This window comes from Vanellus vanellus (assembly GCF_965231255.1).
Source record: "Vanellus vanellus genome assembly, chromosome: 2".
NCBI classification, from domain to species: Eukaryota; Metazoa; Chordata; class Aves; order Charadriiformes; family Charadriidae; genus Vanellus; species Vanellus vanellus.
The window spans coordinates 60,635,990-60,658,849 of NC_138906.1; the positions used below are offsets into that span (position 1 = coordinate 60,635,990).

At 38.7% G+C, this 22,860-nt stretch overlaps 1 protein-coding gene across 1 annotated transcript in view; it reads left to right on the forward strand.

Annotated features, from left to right (window-relative positions):
• Positions 1-823: 823 nt before the first annotated feature.
• ANLN (anillin, actin binding protein) overlaps positions 824-22,860 on the forward strand; it is a gene marked incomplete at both ends in the record, with an annotated part of 28,503 nt that continues 6,466 nt past the window's right edge. Inside the window, 20 exons of the mRNA XM_082499414.1 lie at positions 824-841; positions 5,986-6,139; positions 6,527-6,811; positions 7,252-7,598; positions 8,319-8,541; positions 9,494-9,687; positions 9,822-9,929; positions 10,375-10,495; positions 11,392-11,508; positions 12,069-12,292; positions 13,808-13,959; positions 14,284-14,431; positions 15,043-15,178; positions 15,525-15,707; positions 17,541-17,667; positions 18,614-18,662; positions 18,742-18,798; positions 20,223-20,261; positions 20,631-20,652; positions 21,648-21,760. Coding sequence (XP_082355540.1) covers positions 824-841; positions 5,986-6,139; positions 6,527-6,811; positions 7,252-7,598; positions 8,319-8,541; positions 9,494-9,687; positions 9,822-9,929; positions 10,375-10,495; positions 11,392-11,508; positions 12,069-12,292; positions 13,808-13,959; positions 14,284-14,431; positions 15,043-15,178; positions 15,525-15,707; positions 17,541-17,667; positions 18,614-18,662; positions 18,742-18,798; positions 20,223-20,261; positions 20,631-20,652; positions 21,648-21,760 — 2,817 coding nt within the window. The remainder of the gene's footprint in view (positions 842-5,985; positions 6,140-6,526; positions 6,812-7,251; positions 7,599-8,318; positions 8,542-9,493; positions 9,688-9,821; positions 9,930-10,374; positions 10,496-11,391; positions 11,509-12,068; positions 12,293-13,807; positions 13,960-14,283; positions 14,432-15,042; positions 15,179-15,524; positions 15,708-17,540; positions 17,668-18,613; positions 18,663-18,741; positions 18,799-20,222; positions 20,262-20,630; positions 20,653-21,647; positions 21,761-22,860) is intronic.

The window sequence follows — 22,860 nt, forward strand, 5'->3', positions numbered from 1 at the left end:
CACTGGGATAACTGTCCTATCCGTTCACAGAATAACATTAAAGTCACATTTTTCCCATCAATGCCAGCTGAAAAATGAAGCTTCAAAAGAAAAAGGCTCAGGGGACACTCCTACTCAGCAGCTGCAGCAAGATGTGGAGTCAACTAGGCAGTATTGCTCTACTTGCCTGTAAGGGAGGTAAAAGTCTCAGCGTTCTTTTTAAAAAAAACCCACAGTTTGCGCCCGGCTGGACTGACGACGAGGAGGAGGAAGGGGAAGGGGACAGGGCCACCATGGCTGGAGGCGCTCCCTGCACGCAACACAGAGAAACCCTGAGCGGCACGACCACAGGAAGGGGCCAGACCCAGAGCCCGGGGGTGCAGCACCCGAAGCCAGACCTGGTCCCGATGCTGGGAAAGGGAGAGCCAGCCCGGCAACAGCCCAGCCCAGATCAGACCCCCCGCGCACCTTTCCCTTCACCGCCCTTTCCCTCAGAGAGCCGGGGCAGCCCTCGAGGGGGAGGGAGAGCGGGGGAGGCTGCTGTCGGATTGGATAGCACTCCTGTCAATCAATGCCCGCCGGCGGGGACGAGAGGCTGTGCGCGCGCGCGCCTCCCTCCCCTGGCCAGTGGCTGCCTCGCACACGGCAGGGGCGGGGCGGGGCGGGCGCCCCCGAGCACCACGTGACCGGGCGGCCTCGCGCATGCGCAGCTGGGACGGGCGCTGAAATTCAAATCTGAGGAGCGGTTGGGGTGGTGGTTCTGCAGCTCTGTCTGAGGGAACAAGCGGCGGCGGCAGCAGCAGCAGCAGCAGCAGCAGCAGCAGCAGCAGCAGCAGCAGCAGCAATGGACCCGTTCACTGAGGTGAGGGCACAGCGTGGGTAGGCTCCCAAGTCGTGAGCTGTGGAGGGGGCGCACCTGGGGCTTGATCCGGGGGGGGTGGGGTGGGGTGAGGTGGGGTGGGGCGGGGCGACTTGTCAGTGGCGGGGGCCGCAGGGACCTCGGGTCGGGGTCGGCGGGGGAGCTGCTCCTTGGAGCCTCGCTGTTGGGGCGGAGTAGTTTCTCTCAGTCCTGGCTTCTGGCTGAGGCCTGTCAGCGTCCCCCGTCCCCACTTAGATTATCCCGGGGGTTCGTGGGCTTGTAGAGGGCCTCTTTCTCTGCAACAGGGAGAAAGGTCTCCTTGCCACCTATCTCTGCCTCCTCGTCTTGCTCTTACCTCCAGCATTGCAGCCGCCCAGCTATTTGTGGGGCCTCGGGTCTCTTCCAGGAGAGAACTAAGGTTATTCGTGCAAGGGTTTGCGAAAGAAAGGCCCTTTTCTAAACCAGTCTGATACTTGACTGCGTTTCCTAGTGCTTTAGTGTTTGCCTTTCATGTGCGTCTGGCAGATAAGGTTTTCGGCTGGAAGCTAATGGGAGTGGTATTGACACACATCGTGCCTGCCATATCTTAAGTTCAAGCGTGATGTTTGCCTAAATCAGCGACTGTCCGATTAAAAATGCGTCCTATCTGACATTATTGCCTCCTGTGATTGGTCACTTTCATTGGCAGGCACAGTTCCCCTTTTTTAAAAAAAAAATGTCGCTTGCTAGGGTGGATTTGCCTCTGTATGTGTGTTTTACAGAGGCAAAATCATAACAAAATAAGCGGAATTGACTGGCTTGAATCTGTATGAAGGTTGGAGGTTTCTTAAAGATGCTGTATTGTATTCTGCTTTTATGTGTGACAGATGTAGAGCTGTGGAGCTATCTTGTGAATGCTTTGAGAAATGTTGTAAAAATGGTCTTCAATCCACAGCCTGCCTAAGCAAAAACTTCTTTTAAAAAAAATCCAAATCGAATATGTTGGTGAAATACTCTCTCCTCCCTTTGAAAACAATCCATATCTCAAATCGACATACTTTAAATAAATTGAGTGCCCAAAAAAGGTGACTACACAGATCTGATTTAAAAAGCTGAACATAAGGTATTGATCTGAACATACTTACTAAATGTGTTATGCCAAGGCAGATTTACCTTACTCCAATGTAAGGGCTTGCGAAGTATAAACATCTAAAAACCTCCTTCCTTAATTGGTAGTGAGTGACATGACCCAACTAGTCTTAAATAAACTTCAAGTCTGGACTGCTGAATCAAGTTTAAAACAGTTTTGCATGCTGGGACATACTCCAACCTCAACACACCCTTCTTGTAGATAACTGACTTGAGAAGCTATGACCAACTGTGAGGCCACTCCTCAGAGTAAACTTAATTCAAATGTTAGCTAGTATTGCAGAGTGCCCAAGATGTTGCCTTGTCAAGAATGTTAATGCTGTGGAGGACGTTCCACTGTTGTGTAAAAAATCTGACCAATATTGGTGTATTCATTTTGAAGTTTAATAACTTTAATCAAAAAAAGTTTTCTGAAAAGTAAGCTTCTTACCACCTACTCTGAAGTATTTATGTTCTGTTGTTTTTTTTTTTTTTTTTCTTTATTTTAATATAACCCTTCCTTAGCTTAACTATTTTCAGATAGTCTTTTTCTACAAATTACTGTGCCCTGTTAGTTTCAGGGAACTGGTGAGGCATTGTAAGTGTTGATTATGTAAAATAGTGTAATGTGAGCCTTAACTGGCCAAAGCATGCTGTTAATTCAGTGTTTGCTGATCACGTTGTGGTAAAAAAAATTTGTCCTGGTCTCACTGAATTTAAGCTCAATAAGTCTCGGTGGAATGCTTTCAAATCGGACAGTTCTGAAATAATGTTTCTTTTGATTCATCTTAAAAGCAAAAACTAATCTGAATAATAACCTGGGACTCTTTAGCCTGGAGAAAAGAAGGCTGAGAGGAGACCTTATTATGGTGTACAAGTATCTAAAGGGTGGGTTGAAGGAGGATGGAGCCAGGCTTTTTTCAATGGTTCCCAGTGACAGGACAAGGGGCAGTGGGCACAAGTTGAAACATAGGAAGTTCCATTCAAATACATGTAAAAACTTCTTTACGGTTCAGGTGACAGAGCACTGGCACAGGCTGCCCAGGGAGGTTGTGGAGTCCCCTTCTCTGGAGATTTTCAAGACCTGCCTGGATGCAGTCCTGAGTACTGTGCTCTAGGTAATCCTGCTTTAGCAGGGGAGTTGGACTAGATGATCTCTAGAGGTCCCTTCCAACTCTGAAAACTCTGTGATTCCGTGAATCTCAACCAAATTTTTAATACAGAATGCACTGAGGAGATGGTGCAGTGGATACTTTTTTAGGTTCGCAATGAACACACTGTTAGTGACTTTCCGTTTATAGCTGATTATATAATTCACATTTGTTACACAAAAGGGATATGTTTGGTACTACAGAATGTTAGAAATAGTTTAAGTTATTTTGTGCTTTAAAATACTTGTTAACATTCATAGAGCAAAGTATGGTTTCCTAGCATGGAGAATGACCAAAGAGGAAAACTTGCATATGTGAAGTTTGAAGTTAACTGTTCCTTGAGTGTCATGGATAAAGTCTCTCCCTTTGCTGCATTCTGCTAGTAAAGCAGTGTTGCTAGAACAAATTCTTGTAATCACATAATGGCCTGAGTATCTTCTCTAATGCTGCTAAATATGTACTTTAAAACATACTTTTTTAAAAGAAAGATTGTCCATCAACATTTAAAGTGGGAAGGCCTTTTCTGATTTTTAGAAGGTGCTTTTGCAGCACAGAATGTGATCCTTTAACTATGACTTAGTAGTTCTCAGATTCATAGATATAATGAAATAGGTATGGTCTCTTCCAACCTAGACAATTCTATGATTCTATGATCTGAAACTTTGGCTGTCATCAGAACGCTTGGAGAATGTACTTTTAGCAAAAATCTGGTTGCTGAACTTGAAAACTAAGTCTCAAGTTCTGTTGACCAGCTTACTCATCATGTGTAATCGCAGAGTTTGAATTACAGCAGTTGCATGGAAAACTTGAGATACAAAAAGCCAATAGGAGCTGGAGTTCAACAACAGAGGCGTGCATTCTTGGGAAGTGACATCCTATTTATAACGACTAAAACTCCATTTTACTGAACTGGCAAAACAGAAAGGAATGTGGCTGCATTTGAATAGAACTGTAGGAATACTGTTGTGGAAGATACACTCAACTTTGTGCAAGAAGGACAGTTAATGTATATAGCCTTGAAGATTTTATTTATGTGGATATTACTTGCACTTTGTAGCACTGCCTTTTGGAGACTGAAATAAGGAAACTTGACTTGTGGTCACAACTAGCATGGAACTTGTGTCAAAAGGCACTCCTGGAATTTCATGTGTCTCTCCCCCCCCCCCCCCCCCAAAATTCTCATCTTCTATGGAAGTTTGGAGGTTAAAGAAGCTGATTTTTGCTTTCACGAAAAACTGTTGAGATCAACGTTCCATTTGTCTTGTGTTGCCCTACAATGGAACATTGTCTAAGGCTGAAGTCCTAGACAGTTAAAAATGTGAAATGTGTTTTTAATTGCTGTGTAACAGGACAGATAATGGCTGGCACAGTTCTCACAATAATTTATGTGCCACCAAACAAGTGCAGTTTATATGCTTCCCTTTAAAGGCCATTAGTTCAATCGCATAATTTATTGTCTCAAAGTACCTTAAAACCTGATCAAAGGAGTGATTAAGTATCCTTTAGATGTGGTCAAACTGAATGATAATGATTTATGAATGCAATATTTAAAAAAAATCCTCACCCAACCCGTTTCAAACTTTGAAGGTATAAGGAATTATTTTCTGCTGGTGTGGAACACTTACTAAAACAGCTATTTTGTATGGAATATAATCTTATTACTCATTTCCAATGGATAGGGAATGAAAGAGAATGTTGTGAGGTAACTTAATTGGTATCTCTTTGTATGTTCTTCTGTATACAGACATATATAGCCTGTTTATTAAAACAACTAGTTATAACATCAGTCTATTGTTCTTAAAATTCAAGCTTGAGGACAAGAAACTCACCTTTTCATTTAGAATGTGTAATAGCAACTATTTTTTTTCTAATATTAACAGCCACACATTTAACTTGTTAATTTATTTTTTTTTTTTTTTCTATGACCACTTGGCAATGTTAATTTTGTTAAAGGGTTAGTGCCAATCAGGTGTCTTGACCATATGCTTTAGCAACATGACTGTCGTGTGGTACTTCAGTAAAAGTAATTACTTACAATCATTTCTGACTACTTCAAGTTCTATAGAAGCATCTTTTTATTTTTTTAATTTTGCCATTGTTTGTGTCTCTGTAGCCTGGTTTCCTTGGAAAGCCAAGCTAATGGGAAACTAGTTGATTTAATGACTGGAACTTTGGAACCTACTGGCTAGCTTTACCTCTACTTAAGAAAGGAGTAGGTGTCTCAAACTTAATTGCTTCTATAATTTTCATGAATGTTTTGTGGCTAGGTGAAAAGACCCTCTGTGGAGAAAATGTTGCAGATGTTGTCTGTCTGGTAGGCCAAAGAACTTCAGTTAACCTGCAAACATGTATGTACCACCCAGATAGCAAGAAGGTAGCTTGGCATGTGCTACTGTGTGAGCTACCTTTTATCTAATAGGTACTTGTGAAAATGGGAGAATCTGTGGGTATTGCAGTGGTGAAATCAAAATGTGATAATCCCCAATATCCATAGAGAGAAAAAGGAGGGAGATGGAAAAAACATGTAGCTGGCAGTGTAGAAAATGTGGTTTGTTCATTCTGTTTCAGGAGGGGATAGCTTGTCAGAAAACCAGACTTTGAATATTTCTATCGCGTTGCATTACAGCAGATCAGTTAGCAACATCCAAGACCTGCATTTATCTTAATGTAGCCTTCACTATAAATTTCTGGTATTGTGAGTCTTAGTATATGTTATATAAAATTTAACCACTTTGAATTAATTTTAATTTAATTTTAATTTAATATATTTTTATTTAATGTGTATATATTTATAATATATGTTATACATTAACATATATTTATTTAATTTAATACTAGTTAACACACTTATTGCAATGTATAGTAACACATGATTTATTGACTACTCAGAAACTCCTTGAAAGAACCCGTGCCAGGCGAGAGAACCTACAGAAGAAAATGGCTGAGCGGCCCAAGATGGGAGTGAGACCCACAATGCAGACCAAGAGGGTCAGAGAGCCTTTGTTAGAAACCGGTAACCAGGCACCTCTTCCTGGTGAAGAAGGTATTTTGCAACAAGTCTAATAATGATTTTCTTTGGATACAAATCCCATCTCCTTTTTATTCTAAGGACAAGTGAAAACCTTTTTAGTGTTTTATCTTAAACTAAACAGACATGGATGCAGTTACCTGACCACGAGGACTGAATATGGCTAATGTTTAACTTAACCTGAGAGCAGATGCTCTAAGTAATTAGTAAGCTATTTAAAAAGAATTGTATAATGGTAAAGATAGTGCATTGTGCTTGGTAGAATTTGGGAAGGGCAGTTTTTTGGGAGAGGTATCAGGGTATTCAGAAATCGTAACTTTATTGGCATTACAGTTTTGTACTCTCTGAAAATATTTTAGATTGTTTGAATACTAATTTGCTTGAATACTCTGACCTGTACAGTGAAACCTAATACAAAGCCATCACCATCAAAGAGGCTCTGCCCTGACAACATGGAGACTCAAGCTTCCAGTTTGGAGAACATACAGCCAGTTCCGTCAAGTTCCACAAACCATCATTCTTCTGAGACAACTTCAGAGTTGCACGTAACTCCTTCTAACAGGGCTTCATTGGTTCAGCCTCTTGAGAAAGGAAAAACAAACACAGAGTCAGAAACTCCTGCAGCCCTTTCAGTCAAAACACGTATGCAGAAATTGGCAGAGCAGCGACGCTGCTGGGATAGCGAGGGTATGTTTCACTTGCTAAGCAGTATTCGTGTTTTTCGGTGTTTGCGTTGATGATGTTTGCTAGCAGAAGATAATTTTGTGTGTGTGAATGCTAAGGTTTTCATAAAGAAATCTTAGACAACAGTGGGAAAGGCCTAAAATAATGAAGATTGACTACAGCTTAATTTTATAGGTTTTTTTTTTTCCCCCCCTACTAGTGTGATGCCTTGCTCATGACAACAGTGGCATAAAACTAGTAAACTGCTTGGTTAAAAATGTGTTTGCTTTGCAGTGAGCTTTAATTTAACCTGATTAGTCTCAGTGCCTTCGGAGCTAGTAGCTTGATCCTGTTGATGGCAAGAACATCTAACTGTGATGAGCTCAATATATGCAAAATGCAAAAAATGCAAGTATACCTCAATATATTTTATTAGCAAAATAAATGTGTTTTCTTTTTTCCAGATCCCTCTGAATGTGTTCCTCTGTCTCCCCTCCAGTCAAAAGATCTGCCTGTTTCTCCACCTAAGCAGACATCTAATGCCCTGGCGAGTGATACCCCTATTGGGAGAAGAGGCCGTTTAGCTAACCTTGCTGCTACAATTGGTTCCTGGGAAGATGACCTAAGTCATCCATCTGCAAAGCAAAACAATGCACAAGAACAGCCTGGCACTACTTGTTTATCCAAATTGTCCACTACAAGTGGAGCATCTGCTAGAATCAATAGTAGCAGTGTAAAGCAGGAAGCTGCATCCTGTTCTCAAAGGCTTGTTGAGGCTTCTATTAATAAACCAGCAAACTCAAAGATAGCGGTGAGTGTCTGATTTAGTTGCTGATTAAAAATTAATTTGACTATTGAGGGGGACAAATGTTAATTCATAACTGTTTAATCTAAATTTTAAGATTTGATGTAAGCAATCTTAGTTTATTTACAACTTTTGCTTTATTGCAATCCCACATGCATTTTTTTTTTTTACTAGCAAACCTGAAACAGCTTAGAATCTCTTTAATTGAGACTTGAAGATGAGTGTACTTATAAGTCTTGTAAAAGTTGATGTCAGAGTAATTGATTGCTGCCCTTCTGACCATCAGAAGGGGACTTCTTACACAGATATTGGGTTTCAGTCTGTAACTCATACAGTTGATTGACTTGAATTCTAAATATTAGTGCTTTATGAAAATTCAATCAGATTGCTGAAATTAGTAGTACCGGGTACCTATTGTTCAATTTGTGCTGTTTATGAAATGACAGTACCTGCCGGGTGCCTTATTATTTTAGGTATTTTCCCATGTTTCCCTAAACAGCTGGCAAAAGCACCTGGAATCAAATGCTGAAACAATTTGAAATACTGGATAAAAAAAAAAAAAATCTACAAAAAGCTTATAATTCTTGTTCTCAGCTTTTTCTGTTGTTGATGGAACAGGTGTGTTATGTTATAGTATGCTATGCAGAATACCTTCATTCTTTTTCCTCTTGAGAGAATAAGAATGTACAATTTCATCTTCATGTTATTCCTTTTTCCCTTGTTAAGGATCCAAACAATTTTTTAACACAATCCTCAAGAGTCACTGTTACCTCTTCTAAAGAATCTGCAGTACAACAACCGCCAACAGCAATTTCCTGCAGCCCTCAGAAAACTGAAAAGCGTACACAAACTGCAAAATCAACTTTGCCTCAACCAGTTCAGTCCAAAGAAGAGCCAGTCAAAGGAACACATGTGCAACTTGAACCTAAGGGTAAACCCACAACACCAGGTAAGCTTTTTTTCAGTGTCAATAAATGTTCATTCAAAATAGGCTTATGTGTCCTGTATTGAAAATGACATATTAGTTAAGAATTTATGGTAGCTATCGGATAATGCCTATTTCCTACTGTAACTTGAGTAAAGTTCTGAAGAGTTCTGTGATAATTATCATAAATTGTACAGCTTCCATATTTTGCAAGGGTATCTTCTTGGACATGGTTTCAGTAACTCTAGTCTCAATTAACTGATGTAAGCAGGCTATATTTTTACATAGATTTTTACATACAATTCAAAGCTATGTTCAAATTGTTGGATACTATGTATATCTAATCGATATAAGGTAAAGAATCTGCATACGTTAGAAGAAATCAAAGCTAACTGCCACATAGGTGCTCTAACTTTGCATAGTGTCTTTCTTCTCAGTGGTAGTACTGATGTCAAACAAGTGATCATGCACAGTTTTAAATTGAACTTCCTGTTGGGTCAGAAACTTGGACTAACAGCTTGAAATCTTTGAAATGACGTCCAGTAGAGCACGTGTGTAGTAGAGCACGTGTGTATCTCCAGATATGCTGACAATAAAAGACACGCTCAGTAAGGTGGGGTGGATGCTAGGCAATATATACACCTTATGTACTAGAATGCTCATTTATGTGAGGGATGCAGGTAAGGCTGGTTATAGAGGAAATGTTGAAAAAGCAAACCAGTTTAAATAACAGGTGGATCACACATGGACTTTAGTAAGAGAAGGACATCTATTTGCTCTGATTTGCTGCTTCATTAACTTTTTGTGTTCTGTCACTGTGGTGATTTGCACTTCAGATTTAATTTGTATGAAGTATAAGAGAGTAAGACCTGTGAATGAGACAGCTTAATTGCTTCATTGAGAACCTCCACCTTTGCAGTGATTTTCTTCTGTGTTTTTGAGAGTTTCTTTCAAGGTAAAACAATTGCTTTTGTAGGGGGATCAGGAATTAAGCCCTTCCTGGAACGCTTTGGGGAGCGCTGTCAAGAGCGTAGTGCACGGAGTCCTGCAACAAATACTCCAGGGTGCAGAACACCCATTGTTACCCCAAATACAAGGACAATCCAGGAAAGGCTTCTCAAACAGAATGAAAATTCCTCTACTGCCAGTTTAGCGCTTCAGCTTAAGCAGGTATGACTTGCCACGTTAATAGCTTGCTTATAAGCTTGGGAAACGTTCTTACTGTTCTGCACCTACGTGAGGAATTGGCAATGTTTTGACATTAAAGCTGTCAGCTTTTTCCTTGTTCCCCTTTATTTGCTTAGGAACGTGAACGAGAACTTGCATGCCTTCGTGGCCGGTTTGATAGGGGAAATCTGTGGAGTGCGGAGAAAAGTGAAAGTTCGAAGAGAAAACTCCCAGAAGCTAAAATGGTAATATGTTACCTCCATGTATCAAAAAGTGATAGTCAGTGAATTGCTTTAACGTGTTCTGAACACAGGTATAGATGTGCAAATGTAAATAAAAGATAAAAACCTATGCTTTGTGAATTCTCAGGCTGTGCAAGACTGCTTGTCAAGATTTTTTCCTCCTGCAAAATGATTAAGGGGAGACAAGTGATACTGCTTTGAGCAGTATTTTTGATGTTAAGTGTGGAGTTATTATATTCCATAATGTTAAAAACAAAGCTCCTTGCACAAACACTCAATTTAGTATTTAGTACTTCAGCTGAATTTCCTACATAAATAAATAGGATCCTTCTTGATATTGGATAGGCAACCTCTTTTTCCCAGCAGGTGTTAAAATGTGTTTCTGGCAGGTTTTTTTGATCACTTTGAACATTACCTCCTGAATGTACTATGTTTTTATTTTTGCCAGGAAAGCCAGTCTCGGGCTAATCCAAAACGTCCTCCTAGTTCAGATGCCACTGCTTTTGGATCGGCAGAAGACACATCAGCAGATGACAGGCCAGCAAAGTCTCCCAGCATGGAGTCATCAGGTAAGAACTGTCACTGTTCACTTGTGGCTAATACTGGATTGAAGCACTGCCCTTGACATTCATGAGCAGATAAAGAGGTCAGTAGCACTGACATATAGAACTGGACCTCTTCTTTAGTTGATGATTTGTCTAAATCCTGTTGTATGATAATAGTACTCTGCACTCCTATACTACTTGAAAGGCAAGACTGCCTTTTCATTTCTTAGTGGGTTTACCTATGTTTTATACTTTCATGCATGTTAAGCATAGGGAGAGTGAATTAGAATCATCAGTTATAGATTTAATCTATACTGTACCTGAGTATCCAAATTTCCACAATAATCTAATCGGAGGGAACTCTTCCATTGTCTGTTTCCCTTTATGATATTAATTCTTATAGTAGGGGAGGGGATGTGAAAAGAACTGAGATGCTTGTGACATCCTTTCTGGTGATTACTGAGTGAAAGAGCCTCCAACTGTCTGTGAAAAAAGAGTGAACTTGGTTAACACTACTTACAGACATTACAGGCAAACAGGTTATCATATGTGTTTCTAGAAAAAACAGGATGATATCCTGCTCTTGGTTTGGGTTTGGGTGTGGTGGCTTTTGTGTGGTGGCTTTTTTGTTTGGCTTTTAAATTTTCCCACTTTGCTCTTGAGTGGCTGCGCTCTATTATGGTTTCAGCATTGTTTCTTGTGCTATCAGTTTTCTGATTATAAGATAAAAGTCTAGCTGTACAGGTTTTGGAGGTTATGTACTCTAATGTTCTTTTAACAGCAAGCTAACTGGAATACTTAATCTAGCAGGCTTTTTGTAAGTTGTCAGCGTTATTATCAAACTTCCAAAATTTGATAACTTAAAAATAAATTGAAAGGCTAGACATAATCTTCAGTGACCTTTTTTATAAACTACTTAGATGCTTCTAAATGTGAAGAGACTGATAAACCCAGCCCTCTGAAGATCACTGAGTCAAAGAGCCCTGTAAAAGCGATGTCTGTCTCAAAACTTGAACAACTTGATGAGAAACCGAAAGGTTTGTATTGAGTAGATGTATATTAATGCACTTAGCTGTCTGTTGCCACTTGTCCAGCAGAGTGTTAATGTCCTTCAAGTCTGAACAATGAATTCACCATATATCTGCTGACACTCATGTGTTTTATAATGAGGTTTGTATAAAACGAATCAGGAAACTTCTTTTATCATAACCCTTCTCTCTTGACATTCGAGTCTTCAAGGAATATTAAAATGCTGATATTAAAAGTTTATTGGGAAAGGATAGAAATGACTGCTCTACTGTGGGACTTGCAGTTAAGTTTCAGACCTGTTTGAACTGAAAAGCTGAAACTTGTCTAACAAGTGCATCTTTTTATTCTCTCTGTGTCAATTATGCAGTATCTCTGATAATAGAATATTAAAATAAGGATGGAAGTATACTTTAGGGTTCTATATGCCTGACTATATAAGTGCTTTTTAATCAAGCTTACCTGAAAAGCAAAAATAGTTGGCTTATCTGTTAACAATTTTCCATTAATTTAATAAGAATGAAGAATTTGGTCTTGATGCTACTAATGTTTTTAAAACATCACCCTTCAGATCAAATATATGAAATCGAAATGAGTGTGGACGAGATGAATAGCTCAAAAGTGATAAATGAAATTTTTGAAGTCCTTCAAGAGGATGGTCCAGACATAGAAAAGTTGAAGAAAGAAATGAGCATGAGCCTGGAGGGTGAAAGTGATGAGGATGAGCAGGAAGAGTCACTGAATATTTCGTCAATGTCTCTGTTAACCCCTCTAGTGGAATCAGTTGGTCCAGAGGTGAGAGTTCGTAGGAGTTGGGGAGGGATTCTTTATCACAGAGATGTACAACTTGCTTGTGAACAGTGGTATTTTGTTGTACTGTGATACCTGGGCAAATAGTGAAGTTACAAATGACATTTTGCTAATGCAAACATAAAAAGGTAAAGTTATTTCCCTCTGAGAACAGCATAGTATATTGGATGCTCTGCTAAACAAATAGTTTAAATTCTGCTAAATCAAGTTTGAGTATATGCAATTATTACTTGTTCTGGACTTCCAGTGAAGAAGTAGTTACTGATGAAAAACCGAAGAGAATTGATTAAATAACTGTGCAGTTTGGAAACTAAGAGTGAAGTCTCCTTGAGTTCAATGATCTATTGGTGTCTCTAAAATAAAAAAAAAAAAGAAATTAGCTTGCTCTATGTCCTAGGAAATATTTGTAAAATGTCTGTTTAAGTTGTATTAAGCAGCCTCCAAATTTACTCTTTATAAGCAAAACAAGTAAAGGTGAGAGAAAACAGATAATGATTAATTATCTGCTCAATTAATTATCTTGTTCAATATATTCATCACTGACCTGGATGAGGGGACAGAGTGTATCCTCAGCAAGTTTGCTGATGATACCAAACTGGGAGGGATGGCTGACACTCCAGAGGGCCACGCTGCCATCCAGCGTGACCTGGACAGGCTGGAGAGCTGGGCAGAGAAGTACCTAATGAGGTTCAACAAGAGCAAGTGCAAGATCCTGCACCTGGGGAGGAAGAATGCTAGGCACCAGTATAGCTTAGGGGTGGACCTGCTGGGAAGTAGTTCTGAGGAGAAGGATTTGGGGGTCCTGGTAGACAGTAAATTATCCATGACCCAGCAATGTGCCCTCATTACCAAAAAGGCCAATGGAATCCTGGGCTGTATAGGGAAGAGTGCGGCCAGTAGGTCGAGGGAGGTCATTCTCCCCCTCTGCTCTGCACTGGTGAGGCCACAACTGGAATACTGTGTCCAGTTCTGGGCTCTCCAGTTCAAGAGGGACAGGGAACTGCTGGAGCGAGTCCAGTGAAGGGCAACTAAGATGATTGAGGGATTGGAGCATCTCCCTTGTGAGGAAAGGCTGAGAGAGCTGGGACTCTCTAGCCTGGAGAAAAGAAGGCTGAGGGGAGACCTTATTATGGCGTACAAATATCTAAAGGGTGGGTTGAAGGAGGATGGAGCCAGGCTCTTTTCAGTGGTTCCCAGTGACAGGACGAGGGGCAATGGGCACAAGTTGGAACATAGGAAATTCCGGTCAAATACATGTAAAAACTTCTTTACGGTTCAGGTGACAGAGCACTGGCACAGGCTGCCCAGGGAGGTTGTGGAGTCCCCTTCTCTGGAGATTTCCAAGACCCGCCTGGATGCAGTCCTGAGTACTGTGCTCTGGGCAATTCTGCTTTAGCAGGGGAGTTGGACTAGATGATCTCTAGAGGTCCCTTCCAACTCTGAAGATTCTGTGAGTCCATAATATGGACAGATATCTGTAATATAACCTTTTCTCCCCAGGCCTTTGTTTCCCCTTGTAAGTCAACCGGTGAGGGTAGCAGTATCAGCGATGTAAGTCTGAAGTCTGAGAAGTTCCAAAGGACTAAAGTCCCCAGGGCAGAATCTGGAGACAGTATTGGCTCTATATCAGAAGATCGCAACCTTCCATATAGGTAATAAACACCAAAAAAAATACCTGATTCTCTAAGTGTGCAAATTAAGACACTGACTTCTTAAGCTCCTCTAACGAAGCATACTGCTTAAACTACAAATGAAGATTTTCTCCAAGATCTCGGCCTTTATCAAAGATTGTCTCTGTGTAGTCTTTATATTGCTTAAACTTAAAAAGAACAGATAGAATGCTTTTCTTAAAGCCATTTAGGCAATATGGAAAACATCAATACCTGATACGTATGTATGTATATTTAAGAAAAAAAAAAAAGAAGAAAAAGCTTGGTACACCTCTGAAACATTTAATGGGTTTCCTCTTTTAAAAGCGTTGATGCATATAGATCTCAAAGATTTAAAGAAACAGATCGTCCTTCAATAAAGCAAATAATTGTACGGAAAGAAGATGTTGCTTCCAAACTAGAAATGAAAAAGAATGGCCCATCTGATCAAGTCAATATCAAAAAGAAAATGCAGGTATCTAATATATTTCTTTTAAATCCTTTTTCTGATTTATTATTTCCTCGCTTAATTTCCCCTGTGAATGTCCAGGACATTAACATACTGCTTAGAACTGCAAAATTAGGTTGTTTAGCATAAATATCTAATGTTAAGGAATGATACTGCACAATTTGGACAGCTAATGCATTTCTTAGAAGGGTCATGCTACAGAGTAAGTCTGGAGAAAACAAGCCATCGTTTTGAGAGCGGGACAGGGAATCTATATCTTATTACTGCCTTTGAATTAGGCAAGATTCATAACTACATACTTTCAGTAGGCAATATTCTGATCTTAACTGCTGCTTCCCCTGGTAAAGGGAAGACTAGACTGGATACGGAGCATACAAACATTGAAGTAATTCACTCCCCACCATATTTAAACTACCTCTGAAGGAGGTGGGGGAAACTTATGCTGCAGTATTCTTTGCAGAAGTAACTGTAAACTGCAAGATTTTTGTAGTTTACTATCTAAATGGTCTGAATTTTCTGAAGCATAGCCCAAAAAATGCGTTTCTCAAGACGTTTCCTTGTTTGAATGTAACACTAAATCTCTCTCGCGAATTATTTTTACTACTGAATTACTCTAGGAGCTGAATAATGAGATCAACATGCAGCAGACAGTGATTCATCAAGCCAGTCAAGCTCTGAACTGCTGTTTTGATGAGGAACATGGGAAAGGGTCACAAGAAGAAGCAGAGGCAGAGAGACTTCTTCTCCTTGCAAGTAGGTTTTTAGGCTCAAGTTTAATTCTTTGTCATGAACACTTTGGGAAGAACTTAAGAATTCTGGCAATGCATTTATTATGCTACCTTGTAACTGTTTATTTCTAATTCTTCACCTGGAAAACAGGAGAGGATAATACCTGTTCTGTCACAGCTTCTTCTATAGGCAAGAGGATGTTTTTAGTATCTTTCTTGTCCCTCACATTCCTACTATTCTGGAAGATGATTAACGTTTCTGTTGCATCTTTTTTTGTGTGTTTTTTTTTTTCTGCTGAATTATTTTACAAAATAAATTGTTCAGTACTACTTTTTCCTCTGTTACAAGTATAATTAATTTCTCTATGCAGCCGAGAAGAGAACTGCTTTATTGGAAGAACTAAATAAACTGAAGAGTGAGGGACCTCATAGTAAAAGACATAAAGCTGCTACGACATCCACTGAATTTGCTCCATCCAGGGGATCTGTTTCTATTTCAGAAATGCGTCTACCTCTAAAAGCAGACTTTGTATGCGGTACTGTTCAAAAGCCAGGTAAAACTAGCAACTAAAAGCTTTACCCTTTCCCTTCCTCTTCCCCCATTCTCCCTGTATATATTTTTAGTTTGTTCTCCTCGGTTTTTTTGTCTTCTGTGTTGGTGTTTCTCAGAACTCTGTAATTGCTAAATTTTCATTGTCCCCATTTAATTAATCTAATTTTGGGGCTAAGTTTTCAACATTTTCCATGGTGGTTCTAGTTGCATCCTCTTCTGGCTTGTTCAAGAAACTTATCGAGACTTCCACAGCCAGTCTTAAAGATCTTTGTGGTTCTCAGTAACCTGTTGGGGAGGAAGTAGAACTTTGTATCTCAGGTTGTCTTCTCTCTTGCTTCCTTGGAATTTTTCTGATGGATGCAAGTGTAGTACTAAATATTACATAAGTTGTAACCCTGTGGTGTGAAATGCTCGTTAAGCCTCTAACTTTTTCAGTCCTTCTGTTAATGTCCCAAAATACTTAATTTACAAAGACTAGTCTTCCATTATCTTGTCATATTTAACTCATTAAAGCATTAAAATGTGAATTTGTTTCTTCTTTTGTTTTAGAAGAATATCTGGCAATATCTCTCTGTAGGTTTAGACACTTATCCTGGAACATAGTAAGCTTCTGTCATGTGGTTGTTTAAAGAATCTGCAAGCCTGCAATAACCAGTACTATTTTATATGCCACAGAACATGATTATAACTGGACAAGGTTCCTACATCTTGCCTCATTAAAACTCTATGACAAAAATCATTGGATAAAGTCTTGTTTAATATTGGTTGCAAAACTTCTACTAACGAATTCTTATGTAGCCATTCTTGTTCTCTTGTTTAACTGTCATATGAAACATAAAGTGAAAGTGTGTTTTTTATATCTTCAAATAAAACTACCGCCAAGGTAAATATCTGGCCTAATTTCGCATCCCACCACACTCAGAACATGTTACAGTTTTTGTTGCATGAGACAATTCATCTCTGTTATAGGAAAGCCTCTCTAATGGTTATAGAAACTAAAATTATATTTTTGTCAGTAATTCTCAAAAAAAAAAAATTGTCTAAACAAACAACTCTGAACTACTTGTCATCAAAACTTTATCCTGGAAGTGCAATATTTGCTATACATTGTGCACCAGAAGCCATATTAATCACTTTTATCTCTGAATAGAACATCAAATATAGAGAGTACAAATCAGTGCTTACTGGAATCTTCAACAGTTGTTCTGAAAGCTGTGATGTCCTATACAACAGAGCACTCAAACTGGGTGCGTTGTTCACTTTGTGTTTTTGTTTTTTAACATGATATAATATCATGCAATGCTCTTCTTTGCTGGACAAACTGAATTATCTCCTGACCCTCACCTGAGATGGGTGCTTGTGGTCCTCTGTCTCTCTTTCTCCCTATGCGAAAAGTTAGGGAAATGAGTTGACTGGATAACTGGTTCCTTCAGAGGATTGAAAAAAGCATGAGAATTGGCAGTAGCAAAAGCTGATGTATGGTTAAGGTGGCAGGCCTGGAGAATAACAATGGAGTATAAAAGGAACTAAGATTAACTGCTGTATCTGACTGAAAGTTCCTCCTCTTCCCTCTCACGCACCTGGTAGTGTAGGTCTTGCCAGCGGTGCCCCAGGCAGTAATGCAGTTGTTGTGAATCTTGTGGAGACAATCCTACTAGTGGACACAGTAGGAAAGGAAAACTTGTTTTAAGAGTAAGTTTATATGCGGATCTTGACTGTAACCAACTGTTTAAAGTGGGGTGAAACAGAGATGTGTTTAATGGTAGTGCCGTACTCGAGTTTCTAGACGCTTGGACATCTCTGGCTAACAAAACCATCTGATATGTATTTACAGAAGCAGCAAATTACTACTATGTAATAATACTGAGATCTGGAGCAGAAAACATTGTTGCAACTCCATTAGCAAGTACTGCCAGCTCCCTGAATGGAGATGCTCTTACTTTTAATACGACATTTACTATGTAAGTATAAAGAAATTGTTTTGGAACCAGTTTCAACTCTGATGGTGGAGCATGCATAACAATGTTTAAAATCTTCATATAAGGATGTCATATTCTAAAAAAAAAAAAAAAGTGGTGAGATCCTGTTGTATGACTATTTCCTGCTTCAAGAAATAGCTGGAATGGACTTCTCTTTCAAGAGAAATCTAGACATACTCTACCATCCATCAGCTAATTTCTCTTGCTTTTTCTACTTTTGTTATTTCCTGGAACACCTGCAATGACAGATGGATTTGAGTTGATGTGTGTTTCTCTTTTGCAGCAACTAACATTTTATATAGCCATCTGATTTTAGTACCTGGAAAAATAGTACTCTTAAAACTTCAACTCTCTTATGTTAGTGAAAAAGGTGTTGCGAGTTCAAATGGCTGTTTGTCAGCAAAAGTCTTCCAAAATAAACAAACAAATTCCCTTTTTAAAGTCCAGCCCAACTGGAATTTTCACTTAAAGCTATTTACTCAAAAAACCCAATCTCTGTTTCTGGAAATGCATGCCAGCAGTGGACTGAAGCATGCAATCTGAGAAATGGTAGATGTACTCTGCCCCTTTTCCTCCTTCCCCTTTTGTTCTTTGAGTTCTAGAAAGTATCTTGAAATAGTAATACACTTAAGTCTTAAAAACAGCAGTGCTGTTTGCACTGAAGAGTACTATTGTAGAAGTGAAAGGATCTCAAACAGCCCTGTTTGGCCTGCAGGAACAAACTATGACTTACTAATAAGATATTAGCTATTAGTCAGCAGAATGGTTAAATTGCTCTTGCGTAGAACCTAGCTGCTCCCTGGACTGATTTAAAGAGTGGAAGGAGAGAAGAACTAGAGTAACTCTAACAAAAAAAAAAATCTAAAACAAAAACGATTTTTGCTTCAGTCTGTGTTTAACTTATTTTTTTCCCCCTTCTCCCTTTTAGGCATGATGTGTCAAATGACTTTGAAATAAATATAGAAGTTTACAGTTTGGTATGTATCAGTTTCTGTCAAAAGGATGTGTTGGGGAGAATTGTGTGTTGTACCTTCTTAATGCCTTCTTGCCTTACAGGTGCAGCGAAAAGAAGTTACAAGCACTGAGAAAAGGAAAAAGGCAAATAAATCCAAGGTAAATGAAACACGAAGATTGGTAGTTGTGTTTCAACAGAAGGTATGCTAGGAAGAGTGCAGTGTTCAGGGAGAACTGACTAATAGTCTTAGACAACCTGTTGCTTGCTTTTACTCTTGTTCTTTCTTGGAACATCTGCAATGACAGATGGGTTATGGAGTCCTGCAGCTATTAGTAGATTGGACCTGCAGCACTTGGTTGAGTCTGAGATATATTGGAGGGGAAGGAGAAGAAGTCTTGGTAGTTCTACAGAATGGTACGTTTTGCAAACTTCTATTTATTAGGTGTGGTGCCTCTACACCAGTCAGTATGCCCTACCCTGCAGCTTGATTTGTCTTAAAGGTTCTATTGATCAACTGCAACGCTATTCTTTCTTCCCAGTCTTAAATGAAAGCACTAGTGCTTATTTTTTTTTTTTTTTTTTAAAGCAAACGTTGTTTTAATAACTCCTTGGACATAAACGTTTCAGCTTGGTTAGGGTACACATTTCAAGTGTTTGTGCTTTATTAAGTCTTTGTGGCCCCAAACAAGCCAGTGGCTTTCTGGAGGTATGTTTTGAGGTTGATTGGTTGTTTTTTTTTTTCCTTCTTGTCATTCCAATAGCTGGCCATACAGTGTATTAATGATTTTAGATCTGATTCCCTCCTTGTCAAGATATCTGTCACTTAATAAAAACAGGAAACTTCAGTGTCTTTTAAAACAGTTGGAATGAGTACTTAAATTCTGTCTCTCCAAATAGGAAGTTTATTTAACCTTTACTTTCATTTGGCACAGTATGCTGTGCCAAATGCTTTCATGCTTTCACCTATCCCCCCAATAAAAACAGTTTGAAGTGCAGGGTTTCTTTTTCTTCTGTGCTGTAGTTTAGAGGAGTCTTTACTTAAAACTGAAGGGTTTTGTGGCACTGTAGGTAAGTTGCTGATGTGGGGTTATAGATTTGTTGAAGGCATCCTGTAGCTACTTTTTGACAAGCTTCAAGAATAGATGAGTACATAATTCCATTTCATGTTTAATATACAGTCTTACTTAAACTTTGAGATTTTCACCTGAAAATATAGATAATGTACAACAGTAGCACATTGAACGTCTCTGTACTTGTAATTGTTAAGTCTTAATAAGCAAATGTAACCTTGAAGCCCTGTTACATGAAGGAAAAAGTCTACTAAGATGGTTTTTCTTCAAACGTGTGCTGTCCCTCCCAAGCTCATGCATGCTTAAACACTTCTGCAGTAGATATTTCTTTGTTACATAACATTCCTTCCACTGAAATATGTTACATTCGGACAAAGAAGACTTACTCATTACAACTAGTATCCATTCAAAATTTTTTTAGATAATCCTTCAGTAGTTTTGCTGTCTAATTTTCATGGTAATGTGATAGACAAATTCATTAGCAAATGCATTTATCATCTTTTCTTTTGTAGGTTATTACTCCAAAGAGATTATTAACATCTATTACCTCTGTAAGTATGAATGTAGTATTGTAACAAGATCTGGTTATAATCATTTTCAAAGATCATATTCTCACACTGAATAAGGCTCTGCCCACAGTAAGCTCCTTGTGTCCTGTACTTGAAACTCTATAAACTGTCCAGCTTTCTGCCACGCTCGTCAGCCATTAGCTCAAGAAATCGGTAACAGCTCTAAATACGTAATGCTGGAAATATGCAGTTACTACACATTTATTTGGACTTTCTTTTCAAGTTGTGTTTGGTTTTGTTTTGTTTTTTTAAAGTACTTCAGATCTAGTTTCTTTCTAACCTAGTTTAGTCTTCTATAGAAACTGTCAGAAACTGCTTTTCTACTAAGCTTTTATTTCTTTCTCTTTCTAGAAAAGCACCCTTCTTACTCCAGGTAAGTAAAATATAAACATCTTATGCCAAGATGAATAATCTACGTTTGCTGTCTAAAGCAGTACATCAATAAATAATACTTGTAGCAGATGATAATTTAGGAGTAGTAAACATAGAATTATGTCAGCTTGCCAGCCCAGAAACTGGCCCTGTGTTTATATGTGAGTTACCATTATGTTTAATGGAAGGTCTCTTCACAAAATCAAAATTAGTATCTGGTATCAGATGCCTGTAGTTTACATTCCTTTCCTGAAAAGGTGAACTCAAATTTTAAGATTTTAAACTAGAGTCTGTTGTCAACAAAGTAATACAGAGCAAAATTGAAAATACAAACCAATTCTAAAGTATTGCTTGTATGTAGTGCTCTTAACATGTTTATATATTTCTGTCTCTTGGGGGAGAACAACAGCATCTCTGAGTGTTTCTCTAACAACATAAAAATGTGTTATACACTTGTCTGACTGCAGTATGAGATACTTGAGTTAGCTTTAGTACAAACTGCAGCAATAAGGAGCTCATGAACTAACTCTGGAATGTCTACCACACTTCTGCAACTAGTCAGATTCCTATGCCTGAGCTATAGTGCTTGTTGCTATTGATAAAAGTGCAAAGAGGAACATAAGCATACAAATTCTGGAAGACTGCAGCATGTAACTTGAGAGGAAGTTAAGGGATTTGAAAGTCAAGTTCCTACTGTAGGGCATATGTGCTTTGTAGGGTGCCCTGGAGAGCTCTCTGTCCCCCTGAAACTTCTTAAAAAGCTTTGTTTTCTTTGTGAGTATTTCAAAACTTCTTTCTAAAAGTAAAGCTCTACTGAAGAGGAATGGTGTGTGCCAAGATCCTGTCTGAATGTGCTGCTGGACTGCACTGCAAAGAGTGCTTCTTCTGCAGTACTGCATAGGGCACTCATGCGGTAGTACAAATAAAGCCTTTTTAAGCCTCGTAGCATCCTGATTGTGTGTTATGTTATGACTTGACTTTAACTTTTCTCCACAGCCATGGCCAGTCCAGGTGGCCCTAATGCTGTACGCACTACTAATTTTATCCTTGTTGGATCCCACAAGCTATCGCTGTCTTCTGTAGGAAATACCAAATTTGCATTGGACAAGGTAATGGAAATTATTGGTTACTAATCCAGAGGTGATTGCATACTAATAAAAAAAAATGACTATGAGTCTGGGTTTACTGTTTTCAGGCAAAATTACCATCCCAGAAATGAAACATAAGTTTCATATGTAACATGCTATTTATAGGCTTATATATAAAAAGAAAATGTACAGTTTTTACTCATATTTAATTTCATATGACTGAAATGTAATTTTGAGATACAACAGAAAAAGTCTTATGTCATTATGCCAGATGTTCTTACTTTTCTGTAGCTCAATCTAAGGTATGGTTGTACAAAGATAATGAAGACATTTGGTTACTGATTTGCTGTCACTGACAAAATTAACATATGCAGTTGGCATCTCTGTACGTGGTCTTCATATTGTTTGTTGCTCTTAGTCTTGCAGTTATCACTTAGACATTAAGTGTGTTTTAATGATAATGAAGTATTTGAAATTTTCTGCATTTAATCGACTTAACTATATTCAAACAGCAATTTTTAGGAGTATGAGTTTCCTTTCATATCCCAATTAAATTTGTAGAAGCAAACTAATTTTTGAAAGAATGCTATTACTGAGTTTTATCCCATTAGTTCTTTGTCTAAACAGAATATGTTTATTGGCTTTTACCATTAGAAGTTAAAAAATACATTATTCCATTCATTGTAATCTCTAACCTCGTAATATCTTATACCTATAACCTATTTTAATAGGTGTTTATGCCAGCAGCTATCCTAAACTAACTTAAATTAATTCAAAAGTTACTACAGTTTATGGTAGCACTAAATTACAGCTTTATCTACCCAAACAGCAGAATAAGAATAAATTTTCTTCTTGGCTAATGAAGTCTTATTGTAATGATAGCAGCATTGCAATTGTAGCTTCTGATGAGAGATGAGATAACAAGTGTTGGTTGTGTTTGTGCACAAGATTAAAAACAAAATATCGCAATAATCCCAACTTGCTTTTTAAAAGTTCTACTTTTTGCAGATAGAAGCAGACTCGTTTACCAAAACAGTGTGCAGAACTGAACAGTTGAGTTGCACTGCTGTTACTGATTGTTTGAACTTCCATTTGGAAGTACCAACTCTTGTTCTTCAGCA